This window comes from Phocoena phocoena, chromosome 2 (genome assembly GCF_963924675.1).
Source record: "Phocoena phocoena chromosome 2, mPhoPho1.1, whole genome shotgun sequence".
Lineage (NCBI taxonomy): Eukaryota > Metazoa > Chordata > Mammalia > Artiodactyla > Phocoenidae > Phocoena > Phocoena phocoena.
The window spans coordinates 110,202,979-110,224,716 of NC_089220.1; the positions used below are offsets into that span (position 1 = coordinate 110,202,979).

Here is a 21,738-nt window from a genome sequence, read left to right on the forward strand (position 1 = left end):
GCCTTTATGATATGTTGTTCAAATTTTCTCTTGATGGATGTATGGCAAGAGAATATTTTCCCAGAAAAAGAAATCCATATAAACTTGTTGATTTCAGCCTTACAGCTTGCTTGGTGATTTTTATCACTTTCCACTGGAATCTGGTCTCCTATAAAGAAGAATGCCTTTCTCCCTTTCCCTGCCATCTAACACATTTTATTTTTCCTCTCATTTCTGAAGCAGTGACACTGTGTACTGTATTTTGAGTGCTAATGTTGATTGAAGTTGTCCCTGAAAGGCTGTGCACTTGACATGTCAAGGAGTGAGTGACTGGCAGCAGATATAAGTACTTTTAGTGTCAAGGCTTTGTCAAGTCGTTGTGAAACCTAGTTTACTGAATACCAATAATACCCTCTAGATTTTCAATGGACAGATTTGTAGCTCCCCATGCATTTATTCTTCTTCTAAAGGAAATGTAGTCTATTTTGACAAAGTTGGAAGAATAATATTTTCTTTTTGAATGTCCAACAAAACATAAATTTAGCAAGTATCATAAAATCAGTATTTGTTTTACTTTTTCTCTGCCTGATAATCTGAATATGGTGGATTGCCTTCCCCTGTGTGTTTTCTGATTATTCATTTTCTGTGGGACTAATTTTCAGTGGTGAGTTATCTTTAATGGGAGAGCTTTAAAATATGCAACTAAGCTTATAAGTTGAGAACTTTAACCCTATTTCCAGAGCTCAGAGGGTGATTACTTCCAGCTAAATAAGATGACATTGTCCTACTACTCAAAGAAAAAATTGTTTTTATTATTGATGTTATTTTTATATGCATTTAAGGGAATATTTTTGTCTTATTTATTCCTTCTGTGTTAGTTATTCCTATTTTCCTATTTTCTTCTTTTACTATCTTACTGTTCAGAGTACATGTGTTTTATTGTAATGCCACTTAGTCTGAATCCTGGAAGAAATCATTTGCTATAGATATGTATTCTGTTCTCTTAAAATAGAAAAATATATCACAGAATTGATTATAATGCGTTAACAAATTTTTCAGGAGTACATTCCACTCAGTGAGAACAATTAAAATATGTTAACTTCTGCTCAGCATTAGTTGATATAGATTTTATCTTCTTCTAGACCTTTAGTATTTGGAAATTGGGTTTTTCCCTTGGCATTTCTATTTTTAATATTGCCCTTGGTCTTTTTTGATCAACTAAAATCCTTGCATATTTAGCTCCAACCCTCTTTTCATCTTTCTCAAGGTATGTAAATTACTCGGTTACTTCTCATAATGGTAGTTTTTCTTTTTCTTATATTCCTGACTCACCTAAAAATTTCTATAATGATGGGTACTTTAAAAGTCTTACAGTAAATTTTTTTTTTTTTTCCCTGCGGTACGCGGGCCTCTCACTGTTGGGGCCTCTCCCGTTGCGGAGCACAGGCTCCGGACGCGCAGGCTCAGTGGCCATGGCTCACGGGCCCAGCCACTCCGCGGCATGTGGGATCTTCCCAGACCGGGGCACGAACCCGTGTCCCCTGCATCGGCAGGCGGACTCTCAACCACTGTGCCACCAGGGAAGCCCCAGTAAATTTTTAATAATAGTGGTGTGTTCATTGTATCTGATACCTAATTATGAATAGTCAACCTTGAAATTGGTAAGTTCACACTCGTGTGCATACAGGGTCAGTGTGTATGAATAAAAACATATGCATCTCCTTTTACAGCTATTTCTATATAAAGATTTTTAAAGCTTTTAATGATTAATTTTCCCACACAGAAGGTAGCACTTATAAACCATGTACTTAGGGTCTTGGAAACAGCTTCTCTTCAGTACCTTATTCGACTAATTACTTTTAACTCAGTCTGTTAAATTAAAAAAATCTAAAATCTAACTCAGATGTTTGTATTTTCTCATTTTATTTCTTTTACTTGCCCTTTCAATATTGTCTACATGATTCCACACATACTTGCATCAGTCAGACTGGCTTGTGAGGATCATCATCTTGATATGCTTTGTTGTTTCCTACCCTAAAATCATTTAAAATATTTGGGGGGAAACGTTTTATTTTGAAATTATTTTAAACTTCCAGAAAACTGGTGAGAGTAATACTAAGAATTCCCAAAGATGCTTCACCCAGATTTCCCAGTTGTTAACAATTAACCATATTTGATTAAATATATATGTACAGATTTTTTTTCCTGAAACATTTGAGAATTAGTTGCAAATATCATGACCCTTTACTCCTAATTACTCCAGGTGTGTATTTCCTAAGAACAAGGACATTCTCTTAAATCATCACTGTATATGGATCAAAATTAGAAAATTAGCATTGATACATCATTATTATCTAATCAACAGTCCTTATTCAGATTTTGCCAGTTGTCCAATAATACCCTTTATAGACCAAAAGAAAAAAATTTTCTAGTCCAGCATCCAGTCTTGAATTATACGTTCCATTTAGTTGTCATGTCTGTTTAGTCTCTGTTAATCTAGAACAGTGTCTCAGTGTTTGTCTTCCTTGATATTTTTGAAGAATGCACTGCCCCAACACTCTGATCATATATTTTTACCTTGGCTTGAATGCTTTTTTCACTTTTCTTCACATCAGTTGAATCTGTTACTCAGGGCTTGGCACTTTGGTAAAGCCTTCCTGACTACTGTCAGGGGAAGCAGCCTTTAGTCTACCCATTGCCCTCATTAGTTAAGTTTTAAAAAAAAATGTCTCTCCTTGGTCATAAATGTCATGACTTAAAAAATTTTTCTTTTCATGTACAGAAGTATAGAATATAAGTGAAAATTTTTGTCCCTTTTTCCTGTCCCTCTCCTTTCCGCCCACACCACCACTGAGAACTTCATCAGTGGACTTCCAGGTCATATTATGTGCACACATATCCATTTCTTTCATTCATCGTACCTTATCTTCAAAACACTCTGAGCTCATTAAAGGAAGGAACCTGTAGCTTATACATTTGGTGTCCTCACAGCGCCTGACACAGAAATGGGAGGTGTTCAATAAATGCGTGTTGGTTAACAGACTTTGGAAGGAAGAAATTACGGCTGATATGATTATGTGTTTAAATGTGGAAAGTTCATTATAAAAACCATCATTGTCCTGTTTTCTCTTTCTCAATTTAGGTTGTTAAAGGCCTTACTTATTTGTGGAGTTTAAAGATTTTACATAGAGGTATGTACTGGCTTACAAGCTCTGACTTAATTTGGGGTAAGGTGGGGAGCTCTCCCTATACCTTGATTTTTAAAGTGAATAAATGATCTAATATTTAAGCCAGGTGATATATTTGGTAGTCAGTAAGATGGCTGCTTTATAAATGTTACTTAAAAATTTTTTTCTTCCTTAACTACTCTGATTTAGATTATAAACTTGGTATTGTATTTTTGTGAATAATGTTTACCAAACATGTAAAACGGTGTTTTTCATAGTATTTGGAAATGACAGGATCTTATTTTTCTTAACTCTAGTTAATTGCAAAACCTTCACTTTCTATATAATTGCATCCCTTCCTTTTATTAACATTTCAAATATCCTCATGCATTGTTGCTTAAGAGATTGCTTTACATACCTTGAAAGTGAAACTTTAAATAAGGGATTGGTAAGTGCATCAGCAATTAGTCTCCTAGTCTATTAACAGAACACATGAGAAGAATAATCAGATAACTGTTGAATGTTGCAAAAGGAACCTCCCTTTGCATTTTTTAATATTCCCCAAATGTCTGAATTCATTTGGAAGTTGGCCTAATGTTACTAACTACTGTTTATATTTACACCTCTGCTCAGCCTAGCTTTATGCACATTTGGAGAATGCAACAACATACACAGATGTGATGAAAGGAAAGTTTTGTGTGTTTTTTTTAAGGTATAAGGTATGAGAGAGAGAAAACAACTGATGTCTTCAATTGTAGTATCACATCTGTCACTAAGGGTTATTTTTGTTGTGGTGGTTTTAATATCCTAGTGATTCCAAATTTGCGCTTAAATCTTCCTTCCTCTTTTGAAAAGGGTATGTAGATTTTGACAAGCAAAACTTTCAGTTCAGTTCTTGAAGGTGTTTATGCTGATTAAATGGAATCATAAACCAAGTTTTTCTTTAAAGCCAGTCCACTCTATTTCTAGAATATATAGTTGGTACACATGTAGATGTAGGGAGAGTGAACTGAGTGTGTATTATTCTTCCTGGGAATAAATAAGCATGTGAATACATCTGGTGGGTGAGAAAAAATGGAGCATTTTCTCCTCCGGGATTAAGAGAGAATGGTTGTTAACATAATATGACTTATATTGCTTCCCTGTACTCCCACCTCCCCACACTCACCAGCCCATAAAGTGGTTATAGTCATTTTAATAGGAAATAACACAGTGGTCAATTCTTGTCATTTTATTGATTTTTATGGACATCTGCTATCCATTTGACAAAGGAAATCAAGGAAGTCATCAATGCTCAGTAGCAAAGCCTTCATTAAAAGGACCTTGCCATGGAAATTCAAATATTATTTTTTTTAATTTATTTATTTTTGGCTGCGTTGGGTCTTTGTTGCTGTGTATGGGCTTTCTCTAGTTGCGGTGCGCGGGCTTCTCACTGTGGTGGCTTCTCTTGTTGCAGAGTATGGGCTCTACGTGCGCGGGCTCCAGTAGTTGTGGCACCTGGGCTCAGTAGTTGTGGCTCGTGGGGTCTAGAGCGCAGGCTCAGTAGTTGCGGCACACGGGCTTAGTTGCTCCACAGCATGTGGGATCTTCCTGGACCAGGGCTCGAACCCATGTCCCCTGCATTGGCAGGCGGATTCTTAACCACTGGACCACCAGGGAAGTCCTGCAAATATTATTATTAAAGAGATCCTTAGGCTCATCCTGTACTCTGGGCACACAGCATAATTCTGGTTTATAAGAAATTCTCACTAGCCATAACTTTCTGTGAGGACTCTTAGTAGCACTGAGAACTATAGTAGATAGGAAAATACTATTCAGTTATTCTGCAGTCATCTTTGTTTTTCTTCTTTAAAATCATTGGTTTTAGTTTTACTCTTCATCTGGAGGAATAATTGAATTTTTCATTCAAAATGGCATCTTGATGGACATGTTTCAAATGGATTTATATCTGGATCTAAAAATAAAGTCTAAAGTGTTCGTCAGAGTCCTGTACAACCACCCTATAATCACTGTGGGCAAGTGTGGTTGACCAGAGCCTCTTAGAGGTAGGTAGGTCCTTCTCCCCAGCTGTGGTTGCAGTTTGGGCTAAGAAGGGTTCTTTGATCAGTGACATATGAGGGCCTTAGTGGTTTGACTGATTTTGGACATAGAGGTTTCAAAAAGGAATCCTAAGCCTGTACTTCTCTTTTTAGTCTGTGCTGGCCAGTCCAGTTCCCACAGAGAGTAACCACTATAAAATGCCACTGGTTATGGAATGAAAATATCTGCGAGAGGCTGAGTGGGGATAGTGGTAGTGGGCCAGCTGACCGTCTCAAGGGATTTCAGTTTTTAAAATTTATTTATTTAATTAAAGTATTGATTTACAATGTTGTATTAGCTTCAGGTATACAATGTTGTGTTAGGTACAGCAAGGTGATTCATTTATACATATATGTAGATTCTTTTCCCTTATAGGTTATTACAAAATATTGAGTATAGTTCCCTGTGCTGTACAGTAGGTCCTTGCTGGTTATCTACTTTGTATATAATAGTGTGTATATGTTCAGTTTTAAATAAATACCAGTAAGTGAATGTCCATCTGCATCTGTCTCGATGGAAAGACTGATGAATCACAGTGCAGATGAACAGTGATTCCCCAGTAATTATGGGTACTCAGCGATAGAAAGAGTATGCTGTGGTAGTATACCTCATTAAACACGTATGTTTAGCTTTTGAGTTTCCTTGTTATTTGTGGAAACTTGTACCTTCCAGATTTAAAAGTACGTGTTTTTATTGAAGAGTAGAAGAAGCCAGGTGTCCCTGAAGAATTTTGTAAAGCTTTGTCATGAGAAATTTACTCTAGATCGAGTAGTTGTTAACTTAATATTTTAGAGGTTTTGTCTATATTTAATAACTTGGATTTCATAAAAATAAGATTAAAGATGCCTTTTTATTTACCAAAAAGCTATTTAATTTTGTCCTTGATTAAAAAATTGTAGCTTTTTAGATCAGTTCAATTAAAGATCAGAGCTTTTAAGTTCAGCTAAGGCAATTAAATAGGTAATATACTTGTTTATAGACTTTTGATATGTAAGCTTATTGCTGTACCTTCTTAAAAGCACATAGCCTCATTTTTGCTTTCTTGAATGATGATGGGAGTTCTAGCTGAATATGTGTCACATTGTCAAATCAAAGACAGTGGTCCTTCTGCAGGAGGGGGAGCCCGGTACAGGCGCTGTGAGAAGACAGAGTGAAAAGGTGGTGAAAGAGAAGCATTAATGAGTGATCTAAGCCTCCTTCTCCTTTGTCTCGGTCTAAGTACCTGTGTTCTCCTCTGTCATTTTCTTCCCAACAAATGCCACCCCTAAAGACCAGGGTCTTGTACTTATGAACACAAATTTTAAAATATTAAGAAATGGATATATATTCAGTTATCGAATGAGAAAAGAGGATAAACTGTTTCTCCCATTTAAATGGCTTCCTTGAAGTACAGTGGTCCTGGATTTGTAGCTGTAAATATATATATGTGTGTGTGTGTGTGTGTGTGTGTGTGTGTGTGTGTGTATATGTACATATATGTGTGTATATATATGTGTATATATGTATACATGTGTATATATATGTGTATATATAGGTGTTTGTGTGTGTGTGTGTGTGTGTGTATATATATATATATATATATATATATATATAGTGGAATTTATAAAATATAGTTAATGACTTCCAGATAAGCTGTTGAAAATCGAGTCTTTCCTATAGTGCAAACCCCATGAGGACTGTAGAGCAGAGTGAAGTCTGAGCAACAAGCAGCAACAGACCACCCATCCATCCCATGAAGCTTGTTAGTCTGGTACAGGTTAGTTTATTTGTGTATTACGGAAACTGTAAATATTTTTAGGAATTGAAGTGTATCAGTTGCCATTCATAGTGGATCATCAAGTGATATATTCAACCAGGTTTTACTTTTGTTTATTTTGTTCTTTTTAAGATCTGGTTGAGATGATATATGTGAAAGTGCTTATAAGCTATCAAATATTCGTAATGCAGGTATGTTTTAATTATATAATAACTATTATTAGAATTAACCACTTTATCCTGTTAATAAGAATACCTCACTCCCAAATCAAGCCAGGGAGAGAGTTTATTATACTTTGTATTACTAGGTGAAAAATTATGAAAATCTTTTCTTCAGGATAAACATGTGGTATCACATGAGGAAATAATTATTAAAACTGTTTGAGGGCTTCCTTGGTGGCACAGTGGTAGAGAGTCCGCCTGCCGATGCAGGGGACACGCGTTCGTGCCCCGGTCCGGGAAGATCCCACATGCTGCGGAGCGGCTGGGCCCGTGAGCCATGGCCGCTGAGCCTGCGCGTCTGGAGCCTGTGCTCTGCAACGGGGGAGGCCGTGACAGTGAGAGGCCCGCATACCACAAAAAAAAGAAAAAAAGAAAACCTGTTTGAAACTTCCACCAAGATTAACTACTGTGGAAAAATTGTCTTTATTAAAAAGCATTTGTGTGAGCCCTGTGAGCATAGCATGTACTGACTGAGTAAAAACAAAGAAAATGAACAGTGAGAAAGTCTGTTAGGCCAGATCTGACATTACAGCAAACATTGCAGCTTAACTTCAAAACATACATCGCCACTAATGAGGTGAGAGCCTGCATATTAATAAACCTACAGCTCCAGTCACAGCCATCATTACCCACATCAAACATAAATACAAGATTAACACCTATGCCATTTCTTTGGAAGATGTGAGAATGCCCTGGCATTAACTGCTCTCTCTTTCCCTGAGGATAATAAATAGAAATGGAAGGGTAATGAGAATAGAACTTAGATTAAGAAAATAAAATTGGCAGTCAGGCTGGGGCAGTCTTACACAGATGGAGAAGTTTATAGAAAGAAAAAAACCTAGATAGTTGGTGTCCCAGGATATTTTTGTATATATGAACCTGGTTGGTTTCATCAATTTTCTCTTAACAGGAGAGCTTTTTTATATTTTATATTACATATATATGTATTAAAAATTTTTTTTTGTATTATTCTGAAGGCAAATGCTGCCCAATTTGTGATTGGAGAAAGTAAGTCTTGTGGTTTCAATGGGCATGTTAGAAATTTCATTTTCTACCCCTGGCTCTACTTTTTATAAATCTGTCCTCATACATATTTTCCAGTTGGTGCCAAAGCCAGTGTTTTTAATTTGTTCATGGAGCAACTATTTATTTTTATCCCTACTGTGTTCCAGGCAGTTGTCTATGTAGTTGGAATACATCGATTTGTATAAAACAAAAGATTCTGACACTCATGGAACTTATACTCTAGCTGGGGTGGGGCAGGGTTGGGAAAGTAATGTCGCTGAGTAATGAATATAAAAAAAAAATACAGAGTGTGTTAGAGGGTAGTTATTAATAGGGAGAAAAGAAAAATTAGATCAGTTTTAGGGGAGGGAAAGGGCAGGTTGCAGTGTTCATCAGGTAGGCCTCATAGAGAAGATGAGATTGAAGCAAAGGCTTGAAGGAAGAGAGTTGCTAGACAGGAAGGTATGTGGGGGAACAGAGCAGAAGATGCTGGTGGGATGTGCGTGGTGTGTTCATGGAACAGCAGGGAGGCCAGTGTGTCACGCTGAGGATAGGGGTGAGGGTATTATCAGCTGTTAGTGTTACAGTAACCAGGTGAGTTATAGAAGCTCAGGTCAGGGAGACAGTCGTGAAGATGGGGAGAAGTGGTCAGATTCTGAATGTATTTTAAATGTAGAGTTAGAATTTCCTGATGGATTGCTTGTGGATTTTTAGAGGAAGAGAGGAGTCAAGTTTGCTTCAACTTTCAGCGACAGTTCAGTGTGATAAAACATGTTTCCTGCTACATTTTTTTTTCTGCTAAAACAAAGACCTTCACTAAAATTAAAGAAAAACCTGATAATATCAAGTGCTGACAAAGAATACAGAGCAACTGAACTCTCATACATTGCTAGTGGGAATATGAAATGGTCCAGCCACTTTGGAAAGCAGTTTGGTACTGTCCTACAAAATGATTTGGCAATCGCACTCCACATGGCTTTATTCATAGTAGCCCCAAACTGGAAACAACTCCATTGTCTTTCAACTGGTGAATGAATAAACAAACTGTGGTACATCCAAACATAGAATACTACTCAGCAATAATAGGGAACAAACTACTGATTCATGCAGTGACACAGATGCACCGTAAGTTCCTTATGCTAAGTGAAAGAAGCCAGACTCAAAGGGCTACCTATTGTGTCACTCCATGTATATGACATTCTGGAAAAGGCAAAGCAGTAAGGATGGAAAATACATCAGTGGTTGCCCAAGGGTAGAGGAACGGTTGACTATAAAGCTGTGAGGGAATTTTGGGAGATGTTGCAAATTCTATATCTTGAATTTGGTGGTGGTTATCAGACTGTACACATTTGTTAGAACACTTAGACTTATACACCTAGATAGGGTGAATTTTACTGTAAATTATACCTCAGTAAATCAGACTTTTAAAAAAAAGAAGAAGGAAGAGAAAGAAGGCATTCTTTTAATTCTTAGCAGTGCAGTGGAAGCTCTACTTTATTATTATTTTATTTTTCTTTTTTTGGCTGTGTTGGGTCTTCATTGTGACATGCGGGATCTTTGCAGTGCACAGACTCTTCGTTGCAGCACTCCGGCTTCTCTCTAGTTGTGGCATGCAGGTTTTCTTTCTCTAGTTGTGGCATGCGGCCTCTAGAACATGTGGGCTCTGTAGTTTGCAGGATGCAGGCTCTCTAGTTGAGGCATGCGGGCTCAGTAGTTGTGGTGTGCAGGCTTAGTTGCCCTGTGGCATGTGGGATCTTAGTTCCCCAACCAGGGATCGAACCCATGTCCCCTCCATTGGAAGGTCAGTTCTTTACCACTGGACCACTAGGGAAGTCCCATGGAAGCTCTACTTTAGAAAGACGTTTCCCCTGCCCAAACAGACAGACCATTCTTTCAAGGGGTCTGGTTGATTCTGTCATTATCATCATATCTCGTGGCTCCTGAAAAATCCTACCTAGGTTTGGTCTAGCAACTCACTAGCTTGAAAAAAAAAAAAAAGAATCCTTCATGATTTAAAGGATATCTGCAATGTCAGAAAGACAAAGAGAGGGAGAAAGAAAGAGAGGGAGGGATGGGAGGAGGAAGGGAGAGAAAGAAACTTAAAAGTTGCTGTTATCCTTGGCTAGCAATTTGGAGCATCTGGAAATTGCACAGTTTTTTCTTTTCTTAAGTTAGCCTGTTTTTTCCTCAGATATTATTTAATAACTGTAGATGTGCTGCACTGACTTGGTCTAACTTGGACAATTTTTAAAAAGCTCAATTTCTAAGAAGGAATAAAGTTTTATTTAAATTCCCAATCCAGTCCCTCTGACTGACTGCCTCGTTGTGTGACCCTGGAAAGGCAGGTGACTCTTGCTCTCCGGGCCTCAGTTTCCTCATATATAAAATGAAGGGATGGCTAGATGATCACTCAACTTCCTTCAAGCAGCAGGATTCTGGATTCTTTGATTCGTGACTGAAGGAAGTATGACATATTACCAAGGTACAAAGTAAGTCAGGTATATAGGAGAAGAAAGAAAACGAATGAGAATCCCTGTGAGTAGATTTTGCTATAAAAATCGTAGTAATAGTAATAATAATGAATATTTATTAGGCACTTACTCTGTACCAGACCCTGTTCTAAGTGCTTAACATGTATAAACTATTTTGTGTTCCTTCAAAATGGGCAACTCTGGGAAATATGAAATATTTTAGAACTAAAAGAGGCTAAAATGCAAGCAAATATTAATAATTGAGAATCAAAGCAATGTGGCTTAGCTAAGAATAATGTTGCTTTCTAAACCAAACTGATATAATCAATACAAAAGACATCTTTAAGGGGAAAGGGTTTTTAAACTATAAAGTATACTGAAAATAAAATATTATTATTAACAAAGAGTTATAAAAAGGACATGCAGAGGGGGCTTCCCTGGTGGGGCAGTGGTTGAGAGTCCACCTGCCGATGCAGGGGACACGGGTTCGTGCCCGGGTCCGGGAGGATCCCGCTCCGCGGCTGGACCTGTGAGCCACGCCCACTGAGCCTGCGCGTCTGGAGCCTGTGCTCCGCAACAGGAGAGGCCACAGAAGTGAGAGGCCCGTGTACCCCCCCCCACAAAAAAAAGGACATGCAGAGTTACAACTTAGATGGAAAGCAAAGGTATTCTTTTTTTTAAAAATCTTTTTATTTTGAAATGATTATAGATCCACAGGAAGTTGCCCCCAAAATGTACAGGAAGTTCACCTGCAAGGGCATCCTTTTTTTTTTTTCTTTTAACATCTTTATTGGAGTATAATTGCTTTACAATGGTGTGTTAGTTTCTGCTTTATAACAAAGTGAATCAGTTATACATATACATATCCCCATATCTCTTCCCTTTTGCGTCTCCCTCCCTCCCACCCTCCCTATCCCACCCCTCTAGGTAGTCACAAAGCACCGAGCTGATCTCCCTGTGCTATGCAACTGCTTCCCACTAGCTATCTGTTTTATGTTTGGTAGTGTATATATGTCTATTTGGCTCCTGTTTTTAAATTGTTTAAATATTGTCCTTTAAATGTAAATATTAATCACATGCCAGTGATGTAGTAGATCGTAACTTACAAACACTTGTGTGTTTGGAGGGGAAAAAAAGACTTAGCCCATTAACTGAGATAAACAAACTAATTTAATGACTCTGGGTTGTTGGTTTTTCTGCAGCTCTGACTCTCCACACAAATGAACATCTCTAAAAATTAAGCCTCCTTCCCCACGTTGGTCATTCATTGTTTTTCCCTCGGGTAATCACTAGGGATTTCTGTATTTGTGGTAATGATTTTCAAGACAAGAAACCCCATATAGCGTTACTTAAAAGTGTTCTTTTAGGGCTTCCCTGGTGGCGCAGTGGTTGAGAGTCTGCCTGCCGATGCAAGGGACACAGGTTCGTGCCCTGGGCCGGGAAGATCCCACATGCCACGGAGCGGCTGGGCCCGTGAGCCACAGCCGCTGAGCCTGCATGTCCGGAGCCTGTGCTCCGCAACGGGAGAGGCCACAGCAGTGAGAGGCCCACATACCAAAAAAAAAAAAAGTGTTCTTTTAAAGAATGCATGTCTAGAGTATATGAAAAACTATCAAAATTCAACAGCAAAAAACCCCAAACAATCCCAATAAAAAATGAGCAAAAGACATGAAGAGACATTCCACTGAAGAGGATATACAAATGGCAAATATTTAAGCACAGGAAAGGATTTCAGCATCATTAGCTGTTAAGGCAATGCAAATTAAAACCACAGTGAGATATTACTACATACCTACCAGAATGGCTAAAATTTTTAAAATAGTGATAACACCAAATGCCGGCAAGGATGCAGAGAAATTAGATCACTAATACATTGCTGATAGGAATGTAAAATGATACAGACCCCCCGGAAAACAATTTGATATTTCTTAAAAATCTAAACATGCAACTACCACATGACCCAGCAGTTGCACTCCTGGGCATTTATCCCAGAGAAATGAAGACTTACGTTTATACAAAAAGCAGTACACAAATGTTTATAGTAGCTTTGTTCATAATAAGCAAAAACTGGAAACAACCCCAGCGTCCTTTAATGAGTGAATGGTTAAACAAGCTGTGCTACATTCATGCCATATACTACTACTCAGCAATAAAAAGGAATGAACTATTGATATACATAACCTGGATGAATCTCCAGAGAATTATGCCAAGTAAAAAAAGCCAGTCACAAAAGGTTATATACTGTGTGATTCCATTTTTATAAGATTCTTGAAATGACAGAATTACAGAAATGGAGAGTAAATTAGTGGTTTCCAGAGGCTAATGAGAGGATGCAGGGGTAGGAGGGAAGTGGTGTGGCTATAAAAGGATGTGGTGATGGACACATTCTCTGTCTTGACTGTATCAGTGTCAGTGCCGTTTGTGATATTGTACAACAGTTTTTCAAGATGTCACTGTTGGGAGGAAACGGGTAGAGAGGATATACAGGATGTCTGTTATTTTTTACAACTGCATGTGAGTCTATAATTATCTCAAAATAAAAAGCTTAATAATAAAGAATATGTGATTGTTCTATGATTGTCTGCATTTGGGTGATCTGCTTCATCAGAGAGGGTTGTCCTGGACTTAGTTTTTCTTTTATCCATGTGTCTGTGGTAGGATTTTTCATAGGCAGAGTCATCCCTTTTAGGACATCTCTAAAAGGGTGAGGCACCCAGGGGAATTACCGTGCAAGCCACCTCCCCCTCCCTTTCTAAAAATGAGTATCAGTGGAAGCGTTAGGGAAGAGAAGAGAAGAAGTCATGTGCCATAGAGGGAAGGAATACAAATAGTCTGAGAGGGTATTTAGTCCTCCTGTTAACCTCCCCTAAGATCCTTCTGCCTTGCTGGGGATTGGGATTTAAAGTAGATTATGTGATCATTGTGGGTTTGACTCACAGTTCTTTATGGCACCTGAATATATGCCCCTCACCTTTATGATGAGCCCCTGTCTACGCACCCAGCACAATGCACTCGGTGGTCTGATGAATGTTTGATTCACCAAGCTCTGAGCACAGCTTTGTCTCTTATGCAAACTATGAAGTTTTAGGATCTTATCAAAGGGAGAGGGAGAACAGCTGTATGCTGGGTCATTTCTGTTGGTAGAGGTTGGAGACCCCAGTTAATTTATGACACTGTGTGCCAGTCCATATTTGTTAGATGAATAAATTAAATCACAGTTTTCTGGGAATAATACTTTTCTTGTGGAATTTTTTTGTAGTGTGGCTTAATTGGATGACCTTTGTTCCTCTGTAGTATTAAAGTAAGATATTTATCCTCAGAGAGGATATCCTGCCAAGAATGTTTAGCAGTTAGAAGACCTCTCCATGTCTGTCCCTTTCTCTAAAGGCATGGTTTAAGGTGGTCAGCACCATGGAAATTAAATCCGTTCTTTTGCTGTTGGAGGATTAAGTTCCTTCTGGATTGGGTGCAATTATTATTGTTATTAATATTATCATTCATTGAGTGCCTTTCTGTGTTTCAGATGAGGAAACTAAAGCTTAAAAAGGATAAATAACTTCGTCATAAGGAAGGTGATAACTGGTGGGTAGCCTAATGGAATAGATCTATATTTAGGGTCAGATCCAGATTTAAGTTCTGCTTCTGCTTCTTCTTAATACAACTCAGCTATGTGACCTTGGATCATCAGTTCCTTAACCTCTTTGAGACTGTAGCACTTTGGCACATAATAGATATTGTTATAGTTCAAATAACTGCTTCTCAAGACAAGCAGCAAGAGGTTAAGTGAAAGAATAGTTAGAACCTTCTCCAAACTTCCCTCCTATATCTACTTTATGTGAGAAGTGGAAAAGTCTAAAATAAAATGTCTGAAGATCAGCCCAGCTATTCAAGGTCAAAACTGGGATAGTAATCGAGCCCATAAATTGAGATGAGATTTATCTCATATAAACATAATACAGTTTGTTAAGGCTTAAGAGTTAGGATTGTAGTCTATAGTTGTGTGACCTTGAGCAAGTAATTTCATTAACTTCAGCCTCAATTTACTCATCTATAAAAAGGGGTTAATAATAGTACCTATCTCAAGGGTTATGATGAGAATTAAATGAGATATAACATGTATGAGGATAATGCATTTAGCCCAGTGTTTGGCATATAGCAAGTGCCAAAGAAGTGTTATCTCTGATTTTTGTTATTTCTTTAGAACAATTTACCAGAGTTGGTCTTCTGGACATGCTACTCCAAGTCAACTCTACGATCAAAATGTATCTTATAATTTATGTGTTTAGTGTTGTATTCCATTGCTTTCTTTCCTTTTTCACTGAAAAACTTGTAATTGGTGGTATCTTAGACTTGTGGGAATTAAGTTGTTCAGAGCTGGGGCAGAGTATAGGTCCCTTCCGACCTCCAGGAACCTGTTCCTCCACACCTGGTATTTCCCATACATCAAACAGAGGATGTTACTGGGTAGGAATCTAAAATCCACCACATTAGAAGGAAACCTCTTTTACTTACTAAAAGGAAGGCAGAATTGAGAAGCCTGGGCCTCTTTTGCCCCTGGTATTAACCTTGTAAATGCTGCATGTCTCCTGCAGTTGTCATACATGAAGAGGGAAAACCATGTTTGTTGCTTCCATTCAGAACTGAATCATGAGACTCCAGATAATAACTGCCATTTAGGATGGCTAATTATGCTGCTTAATTTTATTTAAGGCTTTTGCAAGAATATTTGGATGACCTGCCCTTTGTTGTGTGATGGAATGATTAGAATAACTTTTATATTGCACTGTGGTTTTCTCAAGTGTGTTCCTGTTGTGCACAGATGAATTTGTAGTGTAGAAATGTCAGCATAGTCTATGTTTTTGTTTTTGTTTTTTGCGGTACGTGGCCCTCTCACTGTTGTGGCCTTTCCCGTTGCGGAGCACAGGCTCCAGACGCGCAGGCTCAGCGGCCATGGCTCATGGGCGCAGCCACTCCGCGGCATGTGGGATCTTCCCAGACCGGGGCACGAACCCGTGTCCCCTGCATCGGCAGGCAGACTCTCAACCACTGCGCCACCAGGGAAGCCCAGCATACTCTATGTTTAATTGTACCTGCTGTTCTCATTCAGTAGAAAGCAGTCCCCAAGAAATAACTAGATAAATATATTAGTTGTTGTCTTTTCATAAGACAAACATAATGTAAAAAGATTGTTGCAGCACCCTGGCATAGTGCTAGGAGAGCTTACTAGGCATGAAGACCTGCTAATGTGTCTCTGGCTCCTGGTAAACTGAGACTGGCTTCCTGGCATTCAAGCAAAATAGTGTAATTGCTTTATAGAGGGGAAAAAGTTGAAGAGAAGTTTATTTCTGCTTCCATTATCATCCCACAGGAGAGCCACATACCGTATTTTAAAACTGAACTCGTGTTTCCTTAAGGATTGCACCGTGCCTATTTCTAAAAGCATTCAGTGAGGCTTACACATGAAAGCACAGAGCAAATTAAATATTTTAAATATGCTACCAAGGGGGAAGGGGGTGGGGTGGGAGGAACTAGGAGATTGGGATTGACACATATACACTACTGATACTATGTATAAAATAGACAGCTGATGGGAACATACTGTATAGCACGGGAGCTCTACTTAATGCACTGTGGTGACTTAAATGCGAGGGAAATCCAAAAGGGAGGGGATATATGTATATGTATGGCTGATTCATTTTGCTGTGCAGTAGAAGCTAACACAGCATTGTAAAGCAACTATACTCCAGTAAAAATTTTTACAAAAAGACAAAATGGAGACCAGAAGGGAGCAGAAGTGGGAGATATCACCAGCACCTGATATGAATAGATCACAGCAAAAAGGGAATCCTCAGTTCGCAAGCATTTCCTTTTCTGAAAAGAGAAAGCATAGAATGGCTTGAAGAAAGTCACAATTTTCTTTGTGACGAAACTTAAAGGAAATTGATGTGTAGAGCCCTGTATAAAACACGTTGGATAACTCCAGCTGTAGTTCTGTGAAAGAGGTTTTATTTATGTGTTTTGAGCAGCCCCCTCGGATCGCCTCTCACTCTGACCCCTGATTGTGTTGGGGGTGGGTGCTGGGTAGTGGGCGGAGGAGCCTTTTGTGAAGAGCTGCAGAAAGCCCATGCTCTGTGGGCCTTTATTAGCAAGCTTCAGCTTGATGCTGTTCGTGTGGGTTGTTTAATGGCTAATTGATACAGCATGTGTAAAGATACAGTTTCCTGCTTGGGGCTGTTATCGGTGGCAACATGGGTTTGTCTCAACATGATAACAATTTCCACAGTCAATTTGGTCAATTCAGTGAAGGAAAAAAAAAAGTCAGTCCAGCCTGAAAATCAGTCAAAGGAGTTACTAGAGGTTATTGAGGCAACTACGGTTGGTTGATCAAAATTTTCATGTTTGAACCATTTGTTTTCACATTTTGTATACATAGCCTTGGTCATTTTGAGAAATAATCTTAAATACACAGAAGTAACATTTCAAATTTAGTATCTTTTAAAAAATATCTGTAATCACAATCAGGCTTTCTAGAACATAATATTTTTGAGGGGGAATAACCATTTTACCATAGATATGTAGTATACGATCAGAGTGTAAACAACTGATGTCTCATATTTTGTTATAAATAGAGTAAGAAGGTGACCACAGAGATCATAAAGGACCTGAAAAACTGTGGAGAAGTTATCAATAAAAAGAAGTTAAAGAATTGTGTTTTGGGCTGATTTTTAAAGCCACTTTACTGTTATATAACTTAAGTATCATAAAGCTCACCCATTTTAAGTGTGCGATTCAGGGATTTTTAATAAATTATAGAATTGTGTAACCATAACCATAATCCATCTGAGAACATTTTCCATCACCCCAAAAAAGAATCCACATGCCCACTTGCCATCAGTTCCTGCTTCTAGCCCCAGCTTCTGTGAACCACTAATCTATTTTCTGAATTTATAGATTTGCGTTTTTTAGACATTTTATATAAACAGATTAATACAACATGAAGTCTTTTCTATCTCACTTCTTTCATTTAGCATAATCTTTTGGTGGTTTATCCATTTAGTAATATGGGTATGTCAGCAGTCCATTCCTTTGTTCTAATATCTTTTTAAAATTGAGGTATAATTGACATACAACATTATATCAGTTACAGGTGTATAACATAATGATTTGATGTTTGTATATATTATGAACTGATCACCACAATCAACCTAGTTAACATATGTTATCATACATAGAGAATTTTTTTCTTGTTTTGAGAACTTTGATGATTTATTCTCTTAGCAACTTTAAAATATGTAATGCAGTATTATTAAATGTAGTTGCCATATTGTACATTACATCCCTGTGATACACTTATTGTAAAAACGGAAGTTTGTACCTTAAGACTCCTTTCACCCATTTTGCCCACACCCCCCTCCCCCTCCTCTGGCAAACACCAATCTGTTCTCTGTATCTATGAGCTTGTTTTGTTGTTGTTGTTGTTTTTAGATTCCACTTATAAGTGGTGTTTGTCTCTATCTGATTATTTTACTTAGCATAGTGCCCTCAAGATCCATCTATGTTGTCTCAAATGGCAAGATTTCATTATTTTTTATGGCCAAAAAATATCCCATTGTATATATATGTGTGTGTATATATATATATATATATTATATATGTATGTGTATATATATAATATATATATATACATACCACATTTTCTTTGTTGATGGACATTTAGGTTGTTCCTCTATTCAGCTGTTGTAAATAATGCTGAGTGAACATGGGGGTGTATATATCTTTTGGAGTTAGTGTTTTTGTTTTCTTTGGATAAATACCCAGAAGTAGAGTTGCTGGATCTTATGGTAGTTATATTTTTAATATTTTAAGGAATCTCCATAGTGGGTATGCCAATTAACATTTCCATCAACTGTGCACAGGGTTCCCTTTTCTCCACATCCTTGCTAACACTTATTTCTTGTCTTTTTGATAATAGCCATTCGAATAGATGTGAGGTGATATCTCATTGTGGTTTTGATTTGCATTTCCCTGATGATTAATTATTGATGTGGAGCACCTTTTCATGTACCTGTTGGCCGTCAGTATGTCTTGTTTAGAAAAATGTCTATTCAGATCCTCTGTTCATTATTTAAATCAGATTGGCTTTTTTTGCTATTAAGTTTTTTGAGTTCTTTGTATATTTTAGATATTAACTCTTTATCAGATACATGATTTGCAAATATTTTCTCTCATTTAGTTGGTTGCCTTTCCATTTTGTTGACGTTTTCCTTTGCTCTGTAAAGCTTTTTAGTTTGAGGTAGTCCCATTTGTTTATTTTTGATTTTGTTGCCTTTGCTTTAGATGTCAAATCCAAAAAACTCATTATCAAGACTGATGTCAAGGAGCTTACCCTCTATGTTTTCTTTGAGGAGTTTTATGGCTTCAGGTCTTACATGCAAGTCTTTAATCCATTTTGAGTGAGTTTTTATGTATTGTAAGATAGTGATCCAGTTTCATTTTTTAAAATGTGGCTGTCCATTTTTTCCAATACCATTTATTTAAGAGACTGTCCTTTTTTCAGTATATTGTATATTCTTGGCTTTTTTGTCATCAATTAATTGACTGTATAAGATGGGTTTATTTCCGGGTTCTCTGTTCATTGATCTATGTGTCTTTTTATGCCCATATCATACTGTTTTGATTACTATAACTTTGTGTTATTGTTTGAAATCAGGAAGCATGATGCCTCTAGCTTTGTTTTACTTTTTCTCAAGATTGCTTTGGCTATTCAGGGTCTTTTGTGGTTCTGTACAAAGTTTAGAATTGTTTATTCCATTTCTGTGAAAAATGCCATTGGAATTTTGATAAGAATTGCATCAAATCTGTAGAGTGCTTTGAGTAATATGGACATTTTAATAATGTTAATTCTTCCAATCCATGAGTGTAGAATATCTCCATTTTTGGTGTCTTCTTCAGTTTCCTTCATCTGGGTCTTACAATTTTCAGTGTACAGGTCTTTCACCTCCTTGCTTAAATTTACTCCCTAGATATTTTGTTCATTTTGATACAGTTGTAAATGGGATTGTTTTCTTCATTTCTCTTCCTGATAGTTCATTATTGGTGTAAGCAAAACTACAGATTTCTGTGTATTGATTTTGTATCCTGCAAGTTTATTGGATTTATTTATTAGTTCTAACAGTTTTTTTTGTTTTTTGTTTTCCTGCGGTACGCGGGCTTCTCACTGTTGTGGCCTCTCCCGTTGCGGAGCACAGGCTCCAGACGCGCAGGCTTAGCGGCCATAGCTCACCAGCCCAGCCGCTCCGCGGCAGGTGGGATCTTCCCGGACCGGGGCACGAACCCGTGTCCCCTGCATCAGCAGGCAGACTCTCAACCACTGCGCCACCAGGGAAACCCTATAACGGTTTTTTGGTGGGGGTGTTCAGGGTTTTTTATATATACTATCATGACATCTGAAAATAATGACAATTTTACTTTTTCCTTTCCAATTTGGATGCCTTTTATTTCTTCTCTTAATTAACTGTTCTGGCTAGGACTACCTATACTATGTTGAATAAAAGTGACAAAAGTGTATATCCTTATCTTGTTCTTTACCTTAGAAGAAAAGATTTTAACTTTTCATCATTGACAGTGATGTTAGCTGTGGGCTTCTCTTATATGGCCTTTATTATGTGGAGGTATGTTCCCTCTGTACCCACTTTGTTGAGAGTCTTTATCGTAAAAGGATGTTGAATTTTGTCAAATCCTTTTACTGCATCTCCTGAGATGATTCTAAATTTTCATCCTTTAATTTGTTAATCTTGTGTATCATGTTGATTGATTTGTATATGTTGAACCATCCTTGCGTCCCTGTAATAAATCCCACTTGATCGTAGTATAGGATTCTTTTTTTTTGTTTTTAACAACTTTATTGGAGTATAATTGCTTTACAATGGTGTGTTAGTTTCTGCTTTATAACAAAGTGAATCAGTTATACATATACATATGTTCCCATATCTCTTCCCTCTTGTGTCTCCCTCCCTCCCACCCACCCTATATGTGGTCACAAACTACCTAGCTGATCTCCCTGTGCTATGCGGCTGCTTCCCACTAGCTATCTATTTTACATTTGGTAGTGTATATATGTCCATGACACTCTCACTTTGTCCCAGCTTACCCTTCCCCCTCCCCATAACCTCAGGTCCATGCTTTAGTAGGTCTGTGTCTTTATTCCCGTCTTACCCCTAGGTTCTTCATGATTTTTTTTTTTTTTTTTTTTTTTTTTACCGTATGCTATATGTGTTAGCACATGGTATTTGTTTTGCTTTTCTGACTTACTTCACTCTGTATGACAGACTCTAGGTCCATCCACCTCGCTACAAATAACTCAATTTCGTTTCTTTTTATGGCTGAGTAATATTCCATTGCATGTATGTGCCTCATCTTCTTTGTCCATTCATCTGTTGATGGACACTTAGGTTGCTTCTATGTCCTGGCTATTGTAAATAGAGCTGCAATGAAGATTTTGGTACATGACTCATTTTGAATTATGGTTTTCTCAGGGTATATGCCCAGTAGTGGGATTGCTGGGTTGTATGGTAGTTCTATTTGTAGTTTTTTAAGGAACCTCCATACTGTTCTCCATAGTGGCTGTATCAATTTACATTCCCACCAACAGGGCAGGAGTGTTCCCTTTTCTCCACACCCTGTCCAGCATTTATTGTTTCTAGATTTTTTGATGATGGCCATTCTGACCGGTGTGAGATGATATCTCATTGTAGTTTTGATTTGCATTTCTCTAATGATTAATGATGTTGAGGATTCTTTCCTGTGTTTGTTGGCAATCTGTATATCTTCTTTGGAGAAATGTCTATTTAGGTCTTCTGCCCATTTTTGGATTGGGTTGTTTGTTTTTTTGTTACTGAGCTGCATGAGCTGCTTATAAATTTTGGTGATTAATCCTTTGTCAGTTGCTTCATTTGCAAATATTTTCTCCCATTCTGAGGGTGTCTTTTCGTCTTGTTTATGGTTTCCTTTGCTGTGCAAAAGCTTTTAAGTTTCATTAGGTCCCATTTGTTTATTTTTGT

General features: G+C 37.7%; 1 protein-coding gene across 2 annotated transcripts in view; it reads left to right on the forward strand.

Annotated features, from left to right (window-relative positions):
- MAP2K5 (mitogen-activated protein kinase kinase 5) overlaps window positions 1-21,738 on the forward strand; it is a 267,232-nt gene that overhangs the window by 109,134 nt on the left and 136,360 nt on the right. For both annotated transcript variants that reach the window (XM_065871152.1, XM_065871153.1), the window contains exon 13: window positions 3,122-3,170. In XM_065871152.1, coding sequence (XP_065727224.1) covers window positions 3,122-3,170 — 49 coding nt within the window. The remainder of the gene's footprint in view (window positions 1-3,121; window positions 3,171-21,738) is intronic.